The sequence below is a fragment of the Anoplopoma fimbria genome, chromosome 23, assembly GCF_027596085.1.
Source record: "Anoplopoma fimbria isolate UVic2021 breed Golden Eagle Sablefish chromosome 23, Afim_UVic_2022, whole genome shotgun sequence".
Taxonomy (NCBI): domain Eukaryota; kingdom Metazoa; phylum Chordata; class Actinopteri; order Perciformes; family Anoplopomatidae; genus Anoplopoma; species Anoplopoma fimbria.
The window spans coordinates 6,194,712-6,220,027 of NC_072471.1; the positions used below are offsets into that span (position 1 = coordinate 6,194,712).

A 25,316-nucleotide genomic window follows, 5' to 3' on the forward strand; every position below is an offset into this window, starting at 1 on the left:
AAGAATCTAAAATATAAAACATATTTTGGTTTGTTGAGCATTTGTTTGTTTACCACATAATTCCATATGTGTTCCTTCATAGTTTGGATGTCTTCAATATTAATCTACAATGTAGAAAAAAATAAAAATAAAAATAAAGAAAAGCCATTGAATGAGAAGGTGTGTCCAAACTTTTGACTGGTACTGTATGTATATTTATCTAAAACAAAAATCTATTAAACTAAAAAAAAATTAATCAAAGAGTGAAAAAGAGTCAGTGCAGCGGCCTACTTATAACCAGTTTTAATATATATTAAACAGTAAAAATGTCATGCAAAGTAAACAATACTTTTAACAATATTCAGACAACTGTTGGGCTACATTATTTACTCAATTTCTCATTTCGTAGAGACGTTTGTGAGAAATTCAGATTAACACTTGACATTTCCGACACCCCTTGAAGGCAGCATTAGAATCAGATAAGTATTTTATTTTAATGTTTTTTTTTGGTTCATGCCTTTTCAGTCTTTAAATCTTGTGCTGGGCAAGAATGACTAGAAGATATGCAGGAGTTTAAAGTACATTTATTTATCTTAAACAAAAATCTATTCAACAAAAACATAAATAATCAAAGAGTGAAAAAGAGTCAGTGCAGCGGCCTACTTATAATCAGTTTAAATATATACAGTACCAGCCAAAAGTTTGGACACACCTTCTCATTCAACTACTTTGAAGAATCTAAAATATAAAACATATTCTGGTTTGTTGAGCATTTGTTTGTTTACCACATAATTCAATATGTGTTCCTTCATAGTTTGGATGTCTTCAATATTAATCTACAATGTAGAAAAATATAAAAAATAAAGAAAAACCATTGAATGAGAAGGTGTGTCCAAACTTTTGACTGCTACTGTATATATATTTATCTAAAACAAAAATCTATTAAACTTAAACATTTTTTTATCAAAGAGTGAAAAAGAGTCAGTGCAGCGGCCTACTTATAATCAGTTTTAATATATATTAAACAGTAAAAATGTCATGCAAAGTAAATAATACTTTTAACAATCTTCAGACAACTGTTGGGCTACATTATTTACTCAATTTCTCATTTCGTAGAGACGTTTGTGAGAAATTCAGATTAACACTTGACATTTATTAAAACCAGTTTTAATATATATTAAACAGTAAAAAGTTCTTGCAAAAGTGCCTAGATTGTTGACACATCTTCTGTACTTCCAACAATCTTCTGCCAACTGTTAGGCTCCACAATTTCCTGTGAATTTCCTAATAACACTTGACATTTATTAAAACCAGTTTTAATATATATTAAACAGTAAAAAGGTCATGCAAAGTAAATAATACTTTTAACAATCTTCAGACAACTGTTGGGCTACATTATTTACTCAATTTCTCATTTAGTAGAGACGTTTGTGAGAAGTTCAGATTAACACTTGACATTTCCGACACCCCTTGAAGGCAGCATTAGAATCAAGTATTTTATTTTAATGTTTTTTTTTGGTTCATGTCATTTCAGTCTTTAAATCTTGTGCTGGGCAAGAATGACTAGAAGATATGCAGGAGTTTAAAGTACATTTATTTATCTTAAACAAAAATCTATAAAACCAAAAAAATAATAATCAAAGAGTGAAAAAGAGTCAGTGCAGCGGCCTACTTATAATCAGTTTAAATATATACAGTACCAGTCAAAAGTTTGGACACACCTTCTCATTCAACTACTTTGAAGAATGTAAAATATAAAACATATTCTGGTTTGTTGAGCATGTGTTGCTTCATAGTTTGGATGTCTTCAATATTAATCTACAATGTAGAAAAATATAAAAATAAAGAAAAAACATTGAATGAGAAGGTGTGTCCAAACTTTTGACTGGTACTGTATGTATATTTATCTAAAACAAAAATCTATTAAACTAAAACATTTTTTTATCAAAGAGTGAAAAAGAGTCAGTGCAGCGGCCTACTTAAAACCAGTTTTAATATATATTAAACAGTAAAAAAGTTCATGCAAAAGTGCCTAGATTATTGACACATCTTCTGTACTTCCAACAATCTTCTGCCAACTGTTAGGCTCCATAATTTCCTGTGAATTTCCTAATAACACTTGACATTTATTAAAACCAGTTTTAATATATATTAAACAGTAAAAGTGTCATGCAAAGTAAATAATACTTTTAACAATATTCAGACAACTGTTGGGCTACATTATTTACTCAATTTCTCATTTCGTAGAGACGTTTGTGAGAAATTCAGATTATATATTAAAAACTGGTTTTAATAAATGTCAAGTGTTAATCTGAATTTCTCTAAAACGTCTCTACAAATGAGAAACTAAAAATAATTAGCCCAACAGTTGTCTGAAGATTGTTAAAAGTATTGTTTAATGTGAGATTTTAATATATATTAAACAGTAAAAAAAGTTCATGCAAAAGTGCCTAGATTATTGACACATCTTCTGTACTTCCAACAATCTTCTGCCAACTGTTAGGCTCCATAATTTCCTGTGAATTTCCTCATAACACTTGACATTTATTAAAACCAGTTTTAATTTTAAAACCAGTATATAAACAGTAAAAAAAAGTCATGCAAAGTAAATAATACTTTTAACAATCTTCAGACAACTGTTGGGCTACATTATTTACTCAATTTCTCATTTCGTAGAGACGTTTGTGAGATTTTAATATATATTAAACAGTAAAAAGTTCATGCAAAAGTGCCTAGATTGTTGACACATCTTCTGTACTTTCAACAATCTTCTGCCAACTGTTAGGCCAGACCAGTTTTAATATATATTAAACAGTAAAAATGTTGACTGGTACTGTATATATTTATCTAAAACAAAAATCTATTAAACTAAAACATTTTTTTATCAAAGAGTGAAAAAGAGTCTACTTAAAACCAGTTTTAATATATATTAAACAGTAAAAAGTTCATGCAAAAGTGCCTAGATTATTGACACATCTTCTGTACTTCCAACAATCTTCTGCCAACTGTTAGGCTCCATAATTTCCTGTGAATTTCCTAACAACACTTGACATTTATTAACCAGAGACGTTTGTGAGAAATTCAGATTAACACTTGACATTTATTAAAACCAGTTTTAATATATATTAAACAGTAAAAAAAGTTCATGCAAAAGTGCCTAGATTATTGACACATCTTCTGTAGACAATAAATACACATACTATACAACAAAATAACACTTGACATTTATTAAAACCAGTTTTAATATATATTAAACAGTAAAAAAAGTTCATGCAAAAGTGCCTAGATTATTGACACATCTTCTGTACTTCCAACAATCTTCTGCTCCACAATTCCCTGTGCCTTTCCTACCAACACTTGTCATTTCCCACCGCCCCTGAAGGCCGCCTCCGCTCGGCTCCCTCTACGCTGACGTGTCGAACCTGTCGCTCCGGAAGCCTTCGTTTCTATTCGCCTACGCGGTCTCGATGCGGCTCCATCCGCTCCCATTCATTCTGCGCTCCTCAGACCCGGAAGTGATTCCACATGTGTGTGTATGGGCAAAGTGTGTTTCCGGTATAACGTGTGTGTTGATCGTTGTTCAGCCTTTTTTTTTTCTTCTTCTTCCTCTTCTTCTCCCCCCACACAGCTCTCCTCTCTTGGCTTCAGCTCAGAGTCCCGGCTCCCTCACCTGGTCACCCCTCCGCGGCGTTAGCTACACCTCCAAACACCCGCTCGACATGGCATCTGTTTCGGCTCCCGCTCAGGCTGCCCCTTCCTCTGCGTCGTCCCTGCAAAGAGGCATCGTGAAAATGGTACGAATACACACACATTAATTAACATGTCACACTACCTGTCTTGTCATGTACACCTGTGTGTTTGTTTTGTCACCTGTCACAATCCAAGCTCACCTCCTCTAATGCTGCCCAGCTAGCATTAGCATGCTAACATGCTGCACATGTTTTTTTTAGCTATCTTGCTAAAAGTAGCTGTGGTTAAATGAAACTATTAACACCTTCAGCGCACTTGTGTGTTGTTGCAGAAGTGAAAAAACTCTCATTTAATGTCATTTAATGTTATTTAAACACACATAAAAGTTAGTAACAGATGTTCAGGTTCCCAGCTAATTGGCTAGCTAGCGGGTTAGCCTGTTAGCCAATCTGTGTGGAAAAGTGTGGATTTAGGGAGTAAAGTTGGTGGTGTGTGCTCTGTGCTTCTGACACTTGTTTCTGATGTGAAATCTAAGGATCCACTAGGCTGGCTGGTGTGTTGCGACACTTCCAGTCACAGAGCTGGCATCCCCCCAGTGTAATGCTGGTTCCCAACCAACCACTGGAAACTGACACGTAGCTACAACTCTGCTGCCCCTATAATCTCCCCTTTTTGTGTGATCCCTGTTTGTCCTTATGCTACTTCTTTTTTTTGCACTTGGCACTATCTACACACAGCAAGATAACCTTGAAGTTACTCGTCTAGGTCAAGTGAACAGGGGTTTTTCTACATATATAGATTATTATTATTTTTTTTGTGTCATGCACAAACATGTGGTTTACAAGACACCGACGATACAGCCGCAGTGGATCCACATCTCATCAAGTCACATTTGATTACAAACTAACAGGTTGCTTCAAAAACCATTCTGCCTTCTCTCTCCCAGGCCTGGCAAAAAAAACTAAAAAAAACTGCTACAAAGAAGGTTTCCTTTCCCTAAAACACAACTGGAGTTTTTCATAGTCATCCATGCCTTCCACAGTTCTTCCGTATGCCACCGTGAACCATAAGGAAAAGTTGCATGTTGTTTATGCGGCTTTATCACAGAGAGCATATTGCAACACGCGTTTACACTTGTATCCAAGCGTTGGAAGAAGGGCGGCTTTTATAACTGCGGTAACTACAGTAATGGGTTAAGCACTCCCTTGAGAATGACGGGTAGGAGTAGGCTACACTCTTGTGGGTTATTACCAAAGGAATTGAGAGATTTGTGAGCCATCTGCACTGGAGTTTAGTAGTTGGATTAATATAATTTGGCTAGAAATGAACTTGTTACTTTCACCGGCTCTGTCTTGGATTTTATTATGCACACAGTATACATACTTAAGAGTTACAGAAGGACCTAGATTAATGGCCCTTATCTAAGACAGTCAACTCTGTACCTTGAGAAAGTTGAGCAAAGCCGTGTAGGTCGTCCCGAGTGGAACTTGTCCCTTTTGTAAACAGAGAAGGAGTGGGGGGGAGGGTCGGAGTGTAGGGCCTTCTTTTCCATGCCTGGTCAGTGTAAAGAAATAAGATAAAAATCACAACTACTCTTCTGCTTAACCTATTACTTGGAGGGAGTGGGTGAGATAGTGGTGGTTTCATGAAAGACTTTATCTAACCAGCATCTTAGATCAACAGCCCCCAGTGATGCTCCCTGCAGACTCACTGGAGAGTCGGCAGATAAAAGCTGTTTGCTCAGATTCGTGTAAATGCCATGGTTGTCAAACCCAAGAGTGGGTTATCTTTTTTTTTTTTTTTTTTTTTTTCGTATTTAGCTACGGTATCAGATGGCGTGATCTCACCTTGCATTTGAATGACAGACTGTCTCCATGGCAACGTGCAATTGGGAATTTACTTTCCAGCTCCACAATAGCTTTCCAGGCTCCTCTAACATATTTTAAGATATTTTTTCCTAATTTATAGTATATAGTATATATATATATATATATATATATATATATATATACTGTGATTTTGTGAAATGGAAATTGATTAACATTCACTCAGCATGCTGAACACGGGAACCTGGATCTAATTCACAAAATTGATGTTTTTTTTTTAATGTGTCTAGCTGTTGTAACTGTTTGTTACACTGTTTTTAAATGAATCCTTCATGACCCTCCCATAGGGCTTATTAGGGTGACACTGCAGTACAACTGTTTACTGAATATATCACTGTGCATTTATTGTCTGAGACGAAACAGAAACCGAAAGTTACCACTCATTTCTTCTTTCCACACAGGTGTTTGTGGTTTGTGAATTGCACTGGCTTTAGTTGTGATGAATAGATTTTAAGAAAACAAGAAGAGAATGTTAGAATATAGTATCTGCATTTTCGAAAAAATAAATTTTTTTTGGTGTTAGTTTTATCTTTTCTAATTCATAGTCGTTATTGTCTTCTCTCCAGGTCTTGTCAGGCTGTGCCATCATTGTTCGTGGACAGCCTCGAGGTGGCCCACCCCCGGAGCGTCAGATAAATCTCAGTAATATCCGCGCTGGGACCATGGCCCGTCGAGCCGCCCAGGCCCAGCCCGACGCCAAGGACACCCCTGATGAGGTGAGCAGCTCTATCCCATTGTGTTTGTTTCTATTTATCTGTGTATTTGGCAAAGGCAGAACAAGGTCATGCTGAGTGGTCCTGCAGATCTCACCATGATATTCTAAATTGGGCGTCTTTGTTTTTCCCTGTGGGTAGAATATTTTGCTTTGGAATATTTGTCACATGACTTTGCTATCCTCATTTCCACAGAGAAGTTGTAATTTATGTATGAATCGGTACTCCGATCATGCCTGACTGTAAATGATAACGAAACCTATCATATACTCGAACACGAGGCTTTAAGATACCACCGGTGTAATTTCCTTTTCACTCCTTTTGAAAAGTCCATCAAGTTATTTATCACAGACAGACGGTAGATCTGCTGCCTGTTTTGGAAAAAAAAATAACAAATCAAAACATAACCTTTTTAGTTAAAAAAAACGATCTAATTGTCCAAGACAGAAATTTCTGCGTTATATTTTAAAAAACGTTTCAAACTTTGCATTGACAGACGGTCATGTCTTTTGTCTTTTATCAGATGAAAAAAACCAAAAACTTGGTTTGCTATAACAAAGTAAATAATCCAATACACATTTTATTTAAGAAAAAGGATTATGTCTGGCATTGCACAAGTAATTCTCTACTAGTTATTCTACTAATACTCATCACTGAAAATACACCTTGGGTAGCAGTTTTTTGATAAACTTTTAACTCCCTGTTGAAGAGTTCATTAATATTCCTGTCTGTGTTGCAGCCATGGGCCTTTCAAGCCAGAGAGTTCCTGCGGAAGAAGCTAATCGGCAAAGAGGTGTGCTTCACTGTGGAGATCAAGACCGCTTTGGGCAGAGAGTACGGCATGGTCTACCTGGGGAGAGGTGAGTGGACTCGCGCTTCTACAATGACAAACTGGTCTGAACAATGTCCACATTGGTTAAAAAATTACTCATTGCATAAATGTTCCTTATTCCTTTTAATTTTTTAAGCAGTTTACTTTATTAGGAATAAAGAATAAAGCAAAGTCGTATGAATTCAACATACATGTGATGTGGAAATCAAACAGTTACCCAGTTATTTATTGCATCTCCCGTAGGCAAACCCCTCACAGAACATGCCGAGGTGTCCCTGAGCAAAATTCTGGGTTTTGATTGAGCTATCAAAATGTTGTTCATATATTTTGTACAAAAAAAGCATTTGAATATTAAACGCCCTGTTTTTCAAAAAGTTTGATGGTGGTACAGGTTCAGGTTCAAACTTGGTTGTAGCTGCTGTTATCTTATCAGCTGCAAGTACGATTTAATCAGCACACCTCTAAAAAGTGATTTTATTTTTAACACTCATGATTGCTTTCTTGTTCAAACACAAATGCCCAACCTGAACTAACTGCTGTGTAATTGTAATCATGCTGGTCCTAAAAAAAACAACAACCACTAAACAGATCCAAGTTATCAACAAACCAATCACGTTCTTTTCTCTGTCGTCTCATTTTAGACACAACAGGCGAGAACATTGCTGACACTTTGGTGAACGAGGGCCTGGCCACAGTGCGCAGGGAAGGAATCCGGGGGAACAAGTAAGATTTTTGCCTCTACGCCACCTGTGGCTTCCCATTTGTTTGTTGACACGAATGGTTTATATGCAGGCCGAATGGCACCACACTAGCACAGAACGGTTCCAAGTCCAAAATACTACTTAGAAACGGCCACTAATGTCGTAAACAAATTGTTTGCATTCTGTCTGTCTCTGTTTTCTTTTGTAAATTAATCAAAAGAAAATACATTTAGATTTTTTTGTTGTTGTGCAAATTAGCTTTTAATCCAATTTCCCATACAATATGTGATTTTACCACATGCCATAGTTTCTCTTCTGGATATCCAATTCATTACATATCAGATTCTGTGGCGTGTATTATATTTGCTATTATGCCATGAACATGTTGACTTTGCTGACCACAAGGATCTCATTATACAGGAAACTGATACCATAAGTGTTTCCCTCTAAAACTGTTAGCTCTTCAGTGCAGTTGAGGTAATTACCTCAAAGCCCGTTTTCGAATGAGAAGTCAATATTTTTCTTCAAATATTCATGACATGATGGCCTCGTTTAGCAGCACAACACTGGTGAATCTGTGGGGAGTTCTGCATAAGTCCTCAACTAGTCGACTGTAGAGAATTGAGATGGAGCCATGGTGTCCCAGATGGTGGCAGTGTTGCCCTGCTGCTCCACCGATGTCCCTCTGAAACCCTTTTTCTGCCCCATTGCCCTTACACAGTTATCCCCTAGACAAACTTGCACACCCAGCACTTTATGACAAAGTACTGTACATCTCCTCCCTCCCCCTCCCAGTGACAGTATTTGCAAATGACAGACATTACAAGCAATTTGACTCATGCTGCTAACATTTGTAACTTCCAACAATGAACAGAGATGATGTGAATATTCCGCCACTAATGACACATTTCAAGCATTCTGTGCAATGGTCCAGATCAAGCGCTAATGTATACGATGCTTTAAGTGTAAGCGGACATCATTTGGCCTAGGGGGGGGCATTACTCAGTGAGGACTTAAGGCCTTAGTCTCCCCCCAGTGCGCTAGCCTCCAATATCATTACCCCTCGTGACTGGCTACGTTGAGCACAGTAACTGGGATGTGATCATAATTATGGGGGGGTGATTATAACGATGATGGTTTCGGACGCTGTAGATAAACGTGTTCAGTAGATGACTTTGGCTTCGGAAAAACAGTCAGACGATTGAGATTTAAGGGCTGGGGAGAGTGCTAGGCAGCAAAGGCAGCAAACCAGAACACACACACACACACACACACACACACACACACACACACACACAGTCGCAATTGTTTTTTGTCCATTAATGCAGTTAACATTTTCATATCTTTTGAATTAATGAAGTATGTAACTATCATTTATTTTGAACAAAAACATCTATCTTTCTTCCTTGTATAGCCTCCTCAATGTTCACTACATGTCACAGCAGCACTCTTGTTTGGAATAGCATATCCCATCCTTTTATGGTTGCAGTTACATGGTCCCAGATGGGCTTTGGTTTAGTTGAACTCAATAGAACATGTATGGGTTTTCCTCCAGGTCATCAAAGAACCATCAACAAGGTTGTTGAGGGCTTAGTTGTCTGCTTCTGATCGTGGGTGTGGTGAAGAACCGTGTTTTTTGTTCTATATCGTCTACCCTAGGTATTCTCCTACGCGTCTGTCGTCCTACTGTAGTGCAAAAGTTTTGCTCTTTTTAGATTTCTCCTGCAGAACCTTCTCCACACTCAATCAAGTTGTCATACCTTAAAACGCCACATGGTTTTCCCTTCCACTCTTTAGTTACACTGTATGAAGCTTGGTGCCCTACAAGGTCATAATCCTGACCTTTTTTAAAGTACGGAGATATCATTTAATGGTTGCCATGGTAAACCTCGTTGAAATATCCTTATGTCAACTTAAAAGTTTACCAGAAATGAATAATGGTTTTTTTGTTAATTTATTTTTTTCTCTGTCAGCTTTAACTTCATGCTACATATTGCAGTGTGTCGGGCAGATTTGTGTTTATTTAAATCGCATAGATTATTTTATTTTTGGTTTGCTGTTGATGGTTTCATCATTTGAGTTTCACTTGAACCTGATCGGGGCATACACAATGCAGTCCGTCCTTGGTGCTGAGCCATATCAATCTCCTCTGCTCAGTCTTTCATCTCAGTCTGCGTCACTTTATCCATTCACTGAGGTGGCTAGAGCCTGGAAATTGGTCAGAATCCTTGGCAATACACTTTACCTTTTTGAAAAATGAAATCCACAGGCAGGGGGGTTTGACTGATGCGTTTATATAACGCCCACCCAACAGAGAAAAAAAAAAAAAAAAAAAGAGCCACATAAACATGGAGATCAACTACGTTTTATAATCCTCCCTTGCTCCTTTTTTTTTTTATATATATATATATATATATATATAAACTGGAGCCACATAGAAGGGGGTTTGGTTGTCGGGCGTAAACGTCTGAGGGGAACGAACTGTGCTCATTTCGGCCTCGCTGCTCACAAGGACTGGAACTCCCTCCAGTCAAGTACACAGGGGGAACAAGACATCCTACACCCGCTCCACGCTGCAAGACAACAGGGAGCTGTAGAAACCGCCCGCTGAAGCTCAACATTTCGTATCTATTTAAAGTATTTCTGTTTGCAGAAGGGAGCCACATGGAGATGAAAGATATAGCCTTCAGTGTGTTCAAATATAAGGGAATTGAAAATATTTATTTAATTTTTTTTCTTGGCCGTTGTTCCTCCAGTAGCCTTGCTCACTGTTGCACTTTCTTCCCCATCAATATCCGTTTTGATTCCAAGCACTGTGTTGGTTGGAAGGAGTTGCTGACCTAAAAAAGATAGCAGTGTATCTGGAGACGTGGATACGTTTCACTATCATCTGCCTCCACACACAAGTTATTTCTATATCTTAACCGAGCTCCTCTTCTGGGTTGCTTTCCATTTATTCCCGTGGCTTTACAATGTCTGCTTTCCTTGAGTTCATTGTTCGTTTTCTCACTCTATCTTTTTTAGCCCTCTGTTCCTGTTTAGTCGCATAAATTCTAAGTAGCTTAAGCACGATTGGCTTCTCACAGAAAGTTTCACTGTTGTTGCATAGTAAGCAAGAAAGCCGTTTTGATTAAACTTTGGAGTTGGTAGCTAAATCAGTGTAGAGTGGAAGGGGGGGGACCTGTACGACAGCCAAAAGCCCAATTAGGAACACACAGCTAGAGAACAGGCTACATGTGTGTTGTACAGATTGTAAAGCCCTCTATACCAATTTGAATTGAATTGAATTCGGTTTGTGGTGTTTTTTTTAAATTGAGACCCACTTTGTTGAGTCCAAAGTCTTTTAGGCAGGAGGATGGGAAAAGTTCAGTTTGTGCAAAAAAGAAAAAAAAAAAAGAAAAGAGTCTGCAGTCACCATTTCCACTCCTATATCAATCAGACAGCCCATGATTCTAAACAAAAAGCCCGTTGGCCGTTTTGAAGTAATGAATATAATTAAAGCTGTACAATGGCCCTCAGAAAGCATTAGACTGCACAATTCAGAGAGCCAGCATGGAATTAATTGTGGCGTTTGTAGCCAGCTGCGTGGTTTACTTTTGAAGGGGCCCTCAAACAGTGTTATTGTCTCTTCACAAAACGGTTGGATACATTTTTTTCTTTTCTTTTTTTTTTCTTTTTTTATAAGCAGTTATGTTCCGGTCATCAGCTGGTTGCCACTAAAGCAGCAGTACAGTTTGTCAGGAACAGCACTTTGTACAGCACTTAAATTCAACAAAGCTGGCGCCCCACCAGACCCATACACACGCATTCCTATACTTGTACGTGTTGAGGCTAACGACCAATGTTCCTGTAATGACAAAGGGGTCCAACTCGTATCAACGCTAACATCATTTTCATTTTTCAAAGCTGGCAAGAAACCATCTGAGACACTTTCAATATCCGCTTCACCCTGCTGCGAGTTTCAGTAGCAGTCCAAGATTAATGCTATTTAGCTAATCCATTGAAGTAAATTTAATAAAAGTGCTATGGAGATTTAATTTAGGTTTCTTACTTTACGCACTGAAGTTAATTTTTAAAAAGTGCCAGTCTGTTAAAAATCAGATGACCTGAACTTTCCACGTTAATGGGTTCAGCCTTTCACACTGAAATGCAAATTCTTCTAACGGAGATGGCCCAAAAAGAGAAGGAACACATTTGTGCACTATTTACAACATTTTTACATTAATTGTTTGAAAAACAGCAATAAAAAAAATGCAAATGGTTTAAAGTCAAACAATCATGTTTTAAGAGCTCTCTGCAGCTAACATTAACTCACTATGTGAACAACACACTGATTTGATCACTTTACCAGCCGTCCAAAGTTTGATGTGTTTTGTGGATGTTCCTTTTACTGTGTCTTAAACGTTCCTTTTTTTGTGTGTGTGTGTGAGCAGTCCAGACCAGGCCAGACTCTGTGAATTGGAGGACCAGTCCAAAGCTTCCAAGAAGGGCATGTGGAGCGAGGGCGGCGGTGCACACACCATCCGCGACGTCAAGTACACGATAGAGAATCCCCGAAACTTCGTGGACTCCTTGCACCAGAAACCTATCAACGGTAATCCACACTGACACACTCGTAGAGAGAAAGCTTGGCCCAAGAAACAAAGACACACGCATATAAAAGCAAGCAATATTACATTAGCCTCCATGAAAGCCACATTTATAGGCTCCTTAAGAAACCAACCATGTATTTTTGGTTGGTTTGATTGAAGATATTTAGCTGTTAATATCTGCTTCAGGGCATTTAATGGCACATGCTTTATCACCCTTCACCGGCTCACTCCCTCCGGTCTCTCATGTCCGACCCTTTCAGGAGGTGTAATGTACCACTCAAATCGTTTCCAGGTGACTGCCGTTAACAGTGGCTCAGTTCATTTCACTACACTTTAATTGAATGGGGGGGGGGAAATGAACAGGGGAAGCCTTTCATTTCTACTTCATACCGTTCATGAGAGGGGTTGTTTTTAAATTGAACGCAGCAATTCAGCCGAAGCGCTTTTTAAATGTGCGTTGAGTTGCTGTGAACGAAAAGAAAAAAAACAAAAACGAAATACCACTTTCTGTCTCATCTGCTCACACACACACACACACACGTACACATACACGAATATGGGCAGATAAATTATACACAGAAAGAAAGGTGTGTGTATATAGAGACTGAGAGAACCCATCACCAAAACACCATTAATGCGTGAAATGCCTTTTTTTCAAGCGACTCACATCCTGTCCAATTTCTTAAAGTACTTTGGAGGTCAGAGGCAACAGTTGAGTGATATGGTTTTGGAAAAAAAAGCACGATGTAATGCCTCAAAAGCTTTCCAAATAAATTGGAGCTTTGATATGTTGCATACAGCATAGTAAAACCTTTAAAGTCATACTCTAAAAGTTTATCTTTCAGTAGCAAGTACTCACCTCTGTATGGTTTGAAAGGTTGATGTCACAACAAGTACTAGAGATATGTAGATTTGTTCTTCCCTGAGAGTATTGGCTGTGTCACCTTGAGTTTACTCTGCTTAAATGGATTACAATAAGGACATGTGTAAAAACATTCAGAGATTTTTCTCACATGCACTTCTCCACTGTTCATCCAAAGGCTAAGCATGTTCCAAACATTTATGGTTTGGGCAAAATATGGTTAATTACCCTACTTGTGTCTTACTTTAAGAGTATTAAAGCAACAGTTTCATTTTGAAAATACTGACAGCGGTCATGCAAATTCATTCAAGCTGAACACAGCCTTCTTTTATAGTGAGAGGAAGAAGCTTTCAACCCACAGTAGTGAGTGTTTCATACAGCTCTTGGATGGAGTATCACTTTAAGTGTACACACTCTGCCAAGGAGACCGTAACTTTCTCCCCTTTTCGAGAAATACCAGAGAGCAATCCCTCAGAGAGACCTCTCAAATCCACTGCTCAGAAAAACATAGTGGTTGTTTTTCGGCAGATCACAGGTATTACAGTTTGACCAGTGTCACACAGAGCATGGGTGAAAAAGAGAATACGTGTTTCGTGTATCCCCCCAGGATGACTGGAGGGGAAGAATGATATTAATACAATTATTTCTGATTAAAAAAATAAATAAAAACAAGTCTTGCCGACTAGCCTTGGGGCAGCTGACCTGAAAGTATCAGATATTAGGTTTCACCCTGGATCCCTAATCACTGAGTCAGTCCTCTCCCTACATTTTATAGTATGAAATATGGAGACAAAAATTAATTGCTGTCTGCTTTTTTTGCTAGTGATATATCAAAGCTAAAAAAACTAACTGAAATTAATTTGGATCATTTTTACCCGTTTTTTTTTAATTTATTTTTTTACCAATTAATATTTTTTTAGTTTTTCTTGAAATGTTCGTTCTTACTTGGTTTCAGTTTCTGACCATTTTTAATTAACTGCAAAAGTTCGTTTTAGTTTATTAATAACCCTGAATTTGTTTTTGTAAAAACATTACCACTCTGTTCTCTTTCCTCCCTCCAGCCATCATCGAGCATGTGCGAGACGGGAGTGTCGTTCGTGCCTTGCTGCTCCCCGACCACTACCTGGTCACTGTCATGCTCTCTGGAGTCAAGGTGAGCACCACTCATATGCTGCCCTCACAGATGTGGTGAAATGTAACCAACTACATTCACGACAGCATATAGAATAAATGTCTATCCAGATGTAGATACAATGGTTGAATAGCAGTTTCCTCCACATCCATGTCTTTCTTCACATTCCTTTCACAAAAAAACGATTAAAGTATTTGAAGGTAGACGGTCCAGTCTTATTCTGAACAACAAAAAGTCTTTCTGCGTTTTGATCCACCATTATCCTATCTGTTCCACAAAATTTACCCATCAGTCTCTTTTCTAAAGCCCAGACTTGCTGACTCAAGATAACTATTTTGTTTCACACTCATCTATATCAAGAGGGTTCTTTGTCGCGTTGTTCAAAGGCTTGTCTGCTCGCTGCTCCAGTTGTGTTTATCTATCTGATGTTTTGCCACGCTCAAAGGAGAATACAGATGCCATGTTCAGCAAGGTGACATTGGTTAAACGTGGATAACAGTCAGTTCACAGACAAAAACGGATTGTATTGAAAGAACGTGTAAACAAAAAAAACCTCCTAGCTCAGCGGTCGTCAACCTTTTTCGCGAACTGGACCGGTTTCATGTAAGAAAATATTTTTAGCACGGACCGTCCTTCAAGGTGTGGCGGATAAACACGACGAAATAAAATCATACGATCGGCATGAAAACAAATATAAAATGCATAGAAAATACAAATCACCATAACGCTGAATCAGCGGGAGCCCTGAGCTTGTTTCTCTGTAACGAGGCGGTCCCATCTGGGGGTAATGGGAGACAATGACACCCAAAGTGTGTTCCTTATGTCCAGTCTACTCCGTGATTTTGTTTTGATGTAATTGGATGAGAAAATAAAACCTCTTTCAGACTCTGATGTTAATCAATAAAATGGAAATAATACTAGTTATTTATTCTTTCTCTGCGGCCCGTTACCAAATGATATGTTGACACAATGCGTGCTTCTCTTCTAATGCTAATGTAATCAAATCACATTAGAACACATCGGAGCACATTTCCCATTTCTCACACAATACCTATTGATTGAGGGATGATTATTATTATTGTGTTAATGTGTGTTTTCCTTCTCGCCAGTGTCCCACATTCAAGCGAGAAGCCGATGGCACAGAGTCACCAGAGCCCTTCGCAGCGGAGGCCAAATTCTTCACCGAATCCCGTCTCCTGCAGAGAGACGTTCAGATCATCCTGGAGAGCTGCCCCAACCAGATCATACTGGGCACCATCCTTCACCCGGTAACACCCGGGGGTCTGCCATTTAAAAACGTTTCTGTCTTTCCGTCTCATTAATTGTTCTTTTGACCGTTCCCGTTTTCTCGTTTGTCTCAGAATGGTAACATAACAGAACTCCTACTGAAGGAAGGCTTTGCCCGCTGTGTAGACTGGTCCATGGCAGTCTACACCCAGGGAGCCGAGAAACTCCGAGCTGGTGAACGGTACGCAACTACTAGACACGTAGAAAACATTACTTTTGTCGGATGGGATTGTCTACGCTTGTCAGATTTTTTTTTTTCTTTTCTTTTTTTTAACAGTATGATGGTGCTCAGGTCTTAGATACTAGAGCTACACAGGAAAATGAAGGGCATTTATATAATGGTCTTTATAATTCCTAATAAACATGTCATACATTATTAAATACAGCTGTTGCTAAGCTGACAGAGAGAAAAGTATAAATGTACAAATATAATTGTTTGTGGAAATCACTGACATACTAAATCAACATGCAGATTCTAGATGTAATAAAATAATTGTGTAAATTAAATGTCATGCAAATGTATGCCAGCACTACTTGAGATGAACAAGCTCACTCTGTCTGCTGCAACGATATTCATCCCCTACAATCAATCATCGCAGCGATGACTATGTGCTAATCATCATCTTTTGAATTTTTTTGCACCATAATGAGGTTTTGTAGCTTTTTTAAAAAAAAAATTTCCCTGAGCCAAATGGATAATTGTTATTCACTTGATGAAGCCCTTTTTTTCTTTTTTCTTTCTTTTAATAAAAAATAACATCCTACGTGTTTCTGGCTGATGTTGAGGACTAACACTGATGATGATTATGTGTACCTTCATTCCTTTGCCAGATCTGCCAAAGAACGCAAGGTCCGCATCTGGAAGGACTACGTGGCACCCACAGCCAACTTGGACCAGAAGGACAGGCAATTTGTAGCCAAGGTGAGGTCCTGAAGTGGCTTTTACAACGTGTGTGTGTGTGTGTGTGTGTGTGTGTGTGTGTGTGTGTGTGTGTGTGTGTGTGTGTGTGTGTGTGTGTGTGTGTGTGTGTGTGTGTGTGTGTGTGTGTGTGTGTGTGTGTGTGTGTGTGTGTGTGTGTGTGTGTGTGTGTGTGTGTGTGTGTGTGTGTGTGTGTGTTAATTGGCAATTGGCTTTCTCTTTGGCCCCTAACATAATGATTTTCAATTTGGATCATCTTGATTCTCCATTGAAAAGCCTCACTTATCTTTGGATCACAGATTTTTTTTTTTTTTTTTTTTTTTGAAAAAGCTGCAGCTGGGGTCCATAACTTGTCAGCATGACCTGCAGACATTATCCAGCATGAATCAGACTTGGCTTCAGTGCTAAGTGGAGGCTGCGTGTCTCTTCCCCCCCTTTTGCTTCCACCACTTGAAGTCTACTGCGGCATTTCCAGGTTTCCCCCCAGCACTGCAGCAGAAGCAGAGCCACTTTGATGCTCCTAACAACTTATATACCCCTGACTCCTCTTATTTTCACATTTGCGCCACCCCACTGAATAAAAATAAAATAAAAAAACCCCCAAAAAATCCTTCACTTAAGGAGCTAGGAGGAACGCTTAACAGCTACCCTAAAGCACTCCCCAGTCAAATTAGGGCCAAATCGCTGGCGTCTGCTATAGCAGAGGCACCGCACGATCCCCAAAAGCAGACAACAAAGATATTGGCTTAGGAGGTTATTGGCCACGGCATCATGAGAAAAGAAGCGTCCTTAATATCAAGTACACAGGAGTGCTCTCTCTCCTAGTTGTCATCACACATTACTTCAAATCAAGTGAGATGGACTGTTTGATACAGTTTAACTGGGAGCTGACATTTCATAGTGTCCACGTTGTAGCTTTAACGTAGTAAAGCAACTCCGCTCTTAAAACATTAGCTTTAAATCTGCTTCCCTCTGTGTGCGTTTTGATGACATGCACCCCACCCTTTTCAGTAGATATATTTTTCTCTAGTAATATAGAAAGGAAAAAAAACAAAACACTTTAATACCTCCCAAAGTTTGGCTTTTGTCTGCGTTTGCTCCCTCCAGACCCTGAACTTTTAAGACCCTGAAAAATTCATGGCTAGCCTGTGGTGGGGGGGGGGGGTTTACATAAAAGGTGCTGCTTTGGAAATCTGCTTACAGAATTAATTTGATAAACTGCACACGCCATAAAGAAGGCCCTGCAACAACAAAAAAAAAAGAAACTATGTGTATGTATATATATATATATATATATATATATATATATATTTTTTTATTTTTTTCCCTGAGTCAGACGGAAGAGGCTGGAGAAAGGATAAAACATTTATGATATCAGTGTGAGCTGCTTTCAGATCTCTCTGAGCCCCCCTCGATAGAAGAGGTTTGGATGTGGGGGGGGAGTGAGGGAACGGAGGCAGAAAGAAAGGTAGAGGGTTGAAGAAGACGTTTTAAAATGTGACTCTTTTGTGGAGAGGTATAGACAGACTTATGGGAAGAGGGATGAAAAGACATAAAGAAGTGAAAGTCAGTATATTATCAAGATCCCTGGGACTGTGGGTGTCCTCTCTCTGGTATCCTAGTGCAGGCATTTACTGCTGCACTGCTGATGCCCCCCTCCAAACCTTAGGGCACTTTTTGATCTCTGCAGAACTTTTCTCCGTCCTCTTTTTCCATCCTTCTCCCCCCCCCCAAGAAATAGCCCACAGAGGAGGCTTGCTCCATGTCAGATGCTGCTGTGTTATATAGACTGCACCACGCATTGCTGATATAAATACACCATATATAATATGTTTTATGTGAGTATCACCTTATGGTGGTCATGTTGAGCTGTTTTCATGCAAATACGATCTTGGATAGCTTAAAAAAGTTGTAGTAGGACCATGTGACTCCAGAAAACTTTTTTTTTTTAAGTTAAATGTGGCAGACAGTTGTGATGGGAAAATGTCACGCTGACACTGCAACTGCTGGAGTCCCCCTTTTTTTTTTTTTTTTTTTAGAGATGAGTACATATTGGACAGGTTAAGGTTTCTCAGGCTTGTCAGTGCCCCCCCATGCTTGTCCCTGTGACATTTGTCGGCACCTAATACGGCAATGCTCCGACTCTCCCAGGGACACATCCATCCATCAATCCCATCATCACGCGCTCCTCTCCTCTCCTCGTCCACTCTCCTTTTCACTTCTTATTATCTGAGTGATGGATAGAGTGGAGAGGCTGAGCGGGTCCAATCCCCACAAGTCAGTCCTGCTGACGAATCTTCCTTTTTTTGACTGTGTCTCGCCTCTCCCTCCTCCCCCCTCTACTGGGACCGGGAGAAGTGGATGTAGGCCATGCCCCAATAGTCCTTCCTCTCCCCTCATTTCCTCTCCCCTTCCCTCTCCTCTCCCCTGGGTAACCATCGAGCTGAGAGGTGATGGATAAAAGGTGACGTGGTGTAAACCCCTTTTACCAGCCTCTCATCACCGGCTTGTCAGGATGGCTGTCACTGTTGCTTTTCAGGAGGACCATATCCATAAGAATATGATGGTTAAAATGCAACACTGGTGCGTGTTTGTGATGTCTGAGGATTATATGAAGAGTAACGGCGTGTTTGGCAGCAGATTTCTTTCGTGTAACAGATGTTGAAATTTTCCCCACCCATATGCTCCAACAGTACAAACGGCACAATTTGCATTTTTGTACTTGTAATAATGCAAAAGCACAACAACTTATGTTTTCAAGACATACTAACCTAAATCCAGATTTCTTTCGGGTTAAATTTCTTTTTTGACACCATGATAAGTGTAACAGGATACACTCTAACTTACTCATCCAGATAATTACATCAAACATCATATTGGACTGAAACTGTCACAACATTTTAAAGGCTGAGCTTTCCACATGATATTCCACTTGTGATAATACATAGTTGTATAGTACTTTTATAAATATAATCTCTGGCCTATGTTGTTGGTAAGAGAAGTGCTCTTTAATGTGCTGTTGAATAAAACAACTATTTAAAGTTTTTTTTGAAAAGAAGAAAAGAGTAGTACACATTAACAATGGTTAAAAGGGGAATAGATGGCTCCAGGGTCTCTTGGCTCTACTGTATGCCCCGCTTAAGATAAGTCAGACAGAATGGTTACAAGGTCAGACAGCTTCTTTAAGAAATTAAAAAAAAAAAGTCACTTTTGGGGAAGATGATGAGAAAAGGTTATATTGGTTTGTGCCCCAGTTAGAATCAGTCAAGCGATTAGGTCATAAAGTCTCTCTAGACTACCGGTACCTGTCCCCAACAAAATATCACATACTCATCAGCCACCTTTTTTTCTTTCCCAGCAGCACCCTGGGGCTAGATGTCAGCTAAAGGTTTTAATAATAGCATCACAAACGCCACTAGAACATTTAGAAATCTGGGTGACAAATCGTCCTCCACTGGAAGACGCACAGGTGTTGCTTTTTGAGTTGGATGATCGGACGCGAGTAATGAGTAAGTCCTGGCTGAGCCCTGTGGTTAAAAACCAACCTAGTGGATTCCACTGACAACAACCAACACAGTCCCCGACGGTAGCCAAGATCCTCCTTTTTTTATTTTGGCCATGACTGATCTTGGCCACTGCAGATGTCATGTCAGCCATGGCCAGAAGGTGGCAGTAGATCCCCACCTCCGGAGTATCAGATTAGCCCAGTGAGTCACGCTGCCCGCCTATTTGTCTTCTCTGCCTGCTCACCCGACCCTCATGGCAGCTACTTTGCAAAGACCTTTTTTTTTTTTTTTTCGCTCTATTTTTTTTCTTCTTCCTTCTTCTATCTATTCTCCATCTTTTCGTCCCCGCCTCCTGTTCTTGTGATATTTGCAGAGAGATTACACTCCGTCTCTCTCTGGCTCGCTCCATCTTTCCGTTCCTCTATCTCGGCGCGTTGATCTGTCCTCCTTCGCCTCTCACGTCTCGCCCTCCTCCGACCGATAATTAGCCAGTAAATGCTGAGCCATTTTCTTCCCCTCATGCCACATTCTCTCTCTCTTTCTCTCTCTCTTGCACTTTATTTACATGGGCAGGCCACAAAATGACCTTGTTATGTTGTGAACGTGTGCAGACTGAATGCATGTGTGTGTGTGTGCGTGTCCCCGTGCACACACATGCTTCCCCCTCGCACTTACTCACTGCACCTCCCCCTCTCTCCGTCTCCCCCCCTTGCTCCCTATGTCTCTGTATCTCTCCCACTCAGCTCAGTGATTAGTATATGATGTATTTTGGCTGCTGTTGTGGGCAGCCTATTTAGCACGTGGGCTGGTCTAATTCCTCATCCTCTGGTGGCAAATGCAAATACAGTCTGATTTTTTTTTTTTGTTTTCATTGAATAATTAATCTCCCGAATAGCCTTTATACACCTGGATTTCTTCTTTTTTTTTTAAGGCTGGCCGAACAGTAAACACTTTTTCAAAAAGATTCAACTCAAAATTATTATTTTTTTGGTTTATTTAGTTTTTTCTAGCCCAAAAAACAAAACACCAGCAAACACAAACGCCCACACCAGTCCAAAATGTGCTGGAAACATGGCTCCGACCCTGCATCTCTCTCTCTTTAGGGACTCCAGCTCCAGAGCACAGCCTACATATGAACCGCGGTTTGAGTGATGATGAGGCCATTTAATGCACATGTGGGTGGCAACATGTGTAGGGCGATTGATTTCTCAGCCTCCTCGCAAGCGTCCTACTTAAAGGGCCTTGGGTTTGGATGACTCCTCCATCTCCGTCACATCATACCCCCAATCTGTCTGTATACTTGGAACGGCTGCCACACATAGACTGGCGCACACACACACACACACACACACACACACACACACACACACACACACACACACACACACACACACACACACACACACACGCGCTTACGGGAGATTGGGTTTAGTTACAAATATTTCAGAGTTTTTTTTCTACATTTTCTTCTTCATTCAAGACTTTCATCTTGTGAACTGTATTTTTGCAGGTGTAGCTTTTGAATATCTGCACATATTCTCCTGAACCGTACCTGACATAAATTGAGGTTGCTACCTTTTTGGTACAGGGAGAAATAACATCTAAATGCCAAACATAATTTAGTCTGTGTCTTTTAGTTACACTTGTAAAGGTCTCCGGAACAAAGTGCTGCCAGCCTTTCGCTGGGAAGAAGGCTGCGTAATGCTCCGCCAGTCTATCTTTAACAGGATGTTTGTGTTTTTAAAGCTGTTTCTCTTGCACTCTTTTTTTATTTTTTTTTTTACCTTCCCTTCCTTCCTTCCTCCCGGTGCCAATTCCCCAGATAGCGGAACGTCCTCGCTCTGTCCTCCAAACCTCGCCGGCCCGCTGGGACGCCTTAGCTCGCTTACTTACTCAGTCACTCAAGGATCACTCTTTCTTACCTCGCTCTCGGTGCCTTCTACTCGTGACAGCACACGATCTGCACTGTCACTCTCCTTCCGCCTTTTGAATAGATCTCTTCCTCTCCGTTTATCCCTTTTACCTGCTCCTTCACTTCCCCCTTTTTTCCCCCCAGTCTATCTGCTCACACACTCACCGAAATGCAATGCCAGTCTTTTTTATTTGCTGCAACACTCTCCTCCATCCTGCAGGGGTGTGCTTTTCTATTTTTAGTGTTTTTTTCCATAGGGATTTATATGTTTTTTTATACCCCTAGATTCATTTCTTATTGAGTTTCTTGTCTTCCTTTTTGGCGCCCTATTCACCCAGAAATGTTTGTCCTTCTGGATCCATTTTACTCAATTCCCCTCCTCTCCTCTTCTGTCCCTCCAGGTGATGCAGGTGGTGAACGCCGATGCCATGGTGGTGAAGCTCAACTCTGGAGAACTCAAGACCATCCACCTGTCCAGCATCCGCCCCCCTAGAATTGAGGGAGAGGTACAACCAAACCTGTGTGTCTTGTGTGTGTGTGTGCGCGTGTGCAACAGAAATAGAAAAGTAGTAGAACGGGCATTGAACTGTACACCGTGGTCATTTCACTAGTCACAAAAGAAATTGACCGTCATTGTCAGTTGTTGTTATGGTGACAAGTCATGTAAAGTGTGCTATGATGCGTTAGCAGAGAGTGAGCAGCTTACTTGTGTGTGAATAAGTGACTGAATGTGCTCTTATGTGGGAGAGATTGTGGCCTTTGCGTGGTCAGCCAATTAATCAGAAGCTCCACGGAGACGACTCGTGTCTCTGATGTCTTGACAGAGTCGGGTTATTTTATTTATTTATTTTAAGTCAAACATAAGCCGTCTACATCTCTCTCCACGAATTCCCGGAATATCGATCTCTCTCTCTCTCTCTCGCTCGCTTTCTCTTCCCTTACACATTAGTCTCGTCTCTCTCCCTCTCTCTCTAAATGACCGTGGGAATAATTTTCACCACTTGGTGGCGCCCCTGCAACTGGGGGCACATGCAAACACAGTGAGACGCTTGCACACACCCAGCGGTTGCAGCACTGCAGAGAGAGAGGTGGATCGATATATCTTCTTTTTTTTTTTCTTTCTCTTTTCCTTTCCCCTCAAGAATCACGTAGAGACATAAAGTGAAAACGTAAGCGTACACAGATACATGCTTACACACACATTCCTAGTAGCATCAATAAAGACATATATTTATCCACACATGCAGTCTTTAAAAAAAGAAAAAAAAGAAACTGTATGCAGTGACACCTAGACACAGAAATCTACTGTTCTTGAAGTATCACTCATCCCCCATCTGTTATTATCGTGGCATTCAGTGATTGTAATGAATCCTTTTTAATCACTCTTTCGTATGTATTTACTTATGAAAAAGGACCGATCTAATTATATTTTTCTCAATTACCCTCTGTGTCTGAGTACTGAGTTCTAATTTTCTAAATAACAGGCTCAAGATGTCTGACAATGTCACCCCCGCATTAATTAGAAAGTTTTAGTATCACAACAGCGATTCTTCAGTTTGTCAAAGAGAGTTCATTATTTCCAATGAAACCCTTTTTTCTCTCTCTCTCTCTTTTTTTGTTGTCCGAGGCTGTTTGACAACCATTCCTCAAGTCAACACATTGTTTACCGTCCCATCCGTTTATGAGGGGAGTCGTGTCTCTCGTGTCTCTGTCCAGAGAGGCAGGAGACAGCCAGGGTGTCAGCAGCTGTAAAAGTCAGACGACGGAATGCCTGCAACAGCCCTTTAATTTTCTTCCTGTCCGGATTGTTTTTGTTTTATTGACTCCTCTCTCCGCTTGTTTTTTCCCTTTTTTATAGTTTATCTTTCCCCCACTTTACTGTTGTCTAGCTTTTATTCTCTCCCTCCCTCCGTCCTCGTCTCTCTCTCTCTCTCTCCCCTGGTGTCGTTAGAGCCTTGCATCATTAAGATACCTTTTTGTATCTCTCTCTCTCTCTCTCTGCCTCCCCTCCCTCTGTTCTCTTCCCCCTCTTCCTTCCCCTCCACAGTCCCTTTCTCCTGCCGTCCTCTCCCTCCGGGTGTGCACCCTGTGGTCAGATTGTTGACCTGCACTGTTGCTCTCTCTGTGTGTGTGTGTGTGTTTTTATATTCTCTTTAGCGCTCTGTGGTTGTAGTGAGCTTTGTGGTTAAAAAAACATCTCTCCATTTTGTCTCCTTTCTTCTCTTCCTTGCATTCCAAAAGCTTTTTCTTTCTTTTGCTTTTCAGGAGATTCTTTCTTTCTCCTACGTTACTATTCCTCACCGACTTTACTACTTTTGCTGCTTCCTTTCCTCCTCTATATTCCTATTACATGTCCACTTGTGTCCTTGTCTCTCTCCTCCTTCTTATCTCTTTGTCTCTTTGTGTCTGTGTTCTGTGTGTCGCTCTGTCTTTGCCTGCACCAGATGCTTCAACAGTATGCGTTTTGTGCTTCATTACACTGTCGTATGGCGCAGGGAGTCCAGATGTGAATGTTTGTGTGTATTGCATTGGTGTTATATTGGCACAGTGTTGTATCGCTATTTCTTTGCACTTCATGCATATTTAATTGCTCCTGTTTGGTTCCTGTAAATACCCTGCAAAATTCTCCAAATCAGTCTGTCTGGTTACCAGCTCACTGTGCCAGAAGAGTGAAATTGATCGTAGCCTGGATAGAAATGAACTACAACCAGCCCCTGTAACGATTATATATTTTATCATCTTGAACTAAGAAGATCTTGTTCAAATGGAGCCCTTTTTTTATTTGTTTTTTGTGAGTGCAGCAGGCCAGTTTTTTCTTTTTTTTTCTTTGGAGGGTAGTCTAGAATAAATACAGTTGCAGCATTTGTTGTTATGATAATGGTTGTTCGTGGTGCTGCTGCTGCTGCTGCTGTTTGTTAGCTAGTTATTTCTGTCTGCGAGTTAAAGAGCTGCCTGCCTGTCTGTAATGCTGTTGGCTCAGCTTTGAGTGCTGTCGCTATGGCAGCAATGCAGAGTTGTGATATATTTACTGAGCCGATGATCGGGGGCACTTGGACTCTTAAGGTAGAATAAAGACAACTGACGGAGGAACATTTCTCAGAATTTTTCTTTTTTACGTGTGGACCCTTCAGAGCCGCTTACCTCTTATTCATCCATCGTATTTAGAATTTCGAAAGCCGGGCTTCTGTCTGATCACTAAATTAGGAGATTGAGCTGTTACTTTAGGCAGGGGGAACTTTAATTTCACGCCCTGTCTGCACTGAGTTTACAGATGCAGATGTAGTAGTAGACATTATTTTATAGAA

The 25,316-nt window shown here is 40.1% G+C and overlaps 1 protein-coding gene across 1 annotated transcript in view; it reads left to right on the forward strand.

The window, feature by feature from the left end:
• The first annotated feature begins 3,426 nt into the window (after positions 1 to 3,426).
• Positions 3,427 to 25,316, forward strand: part of snd1 (staphylococcal nuclease and tudor domain containing 1) — a 168,208-nt gene continuing 146,318 nt past the window's right edge. The window contains exons 1-11 of the mRNA XM_054624250.1: positions 3,427 to 3,506; positions 3,608 to 3,773; positions 6,122 to 6,271; positions 7,008 to 7,128; positions 7,742 to 7,823; positions 12,235 to 12,395; positions 14,317 to 14,408; positions 15,497 to 15,655; positions 15,749 to 15,855; positions 16,506 to 16,596; positions 22,413 to 22,517. Of these exons, the coding sequence (XP_054480225.1) occupies positions 3,699 to 3,773; positions 6,122 to 6,271; positions 7,008 to 7,128; positions 7,742 to 7,823; positions 12,235 to 12,395; positions 14,317 to 14,408; positions 15,497 to 15,655; positions 15,749 to 15,855; positions 16,506 to 16,596; positions 22,413 to 22,517 (1,143 nt within the window). The 5' untranslated portion in view covers positions 3,427 to 3,506; positions 3,608 to 3,698. The remainder of the gene's footprint in view (positions 3,507 to 3,607; positions 3,774 to 6,121; positions 6,272 to 7,007; positions 7,129 to 7,741; positions 7,824 to 12,234; positions 12,396 to 14,316; positions 14,409 to 15,496; positions 15,656 to 15,748; positions 15,856 to 16,505; positions 16,597 to 22,412; positions 22,518 to 25,316) is intronic.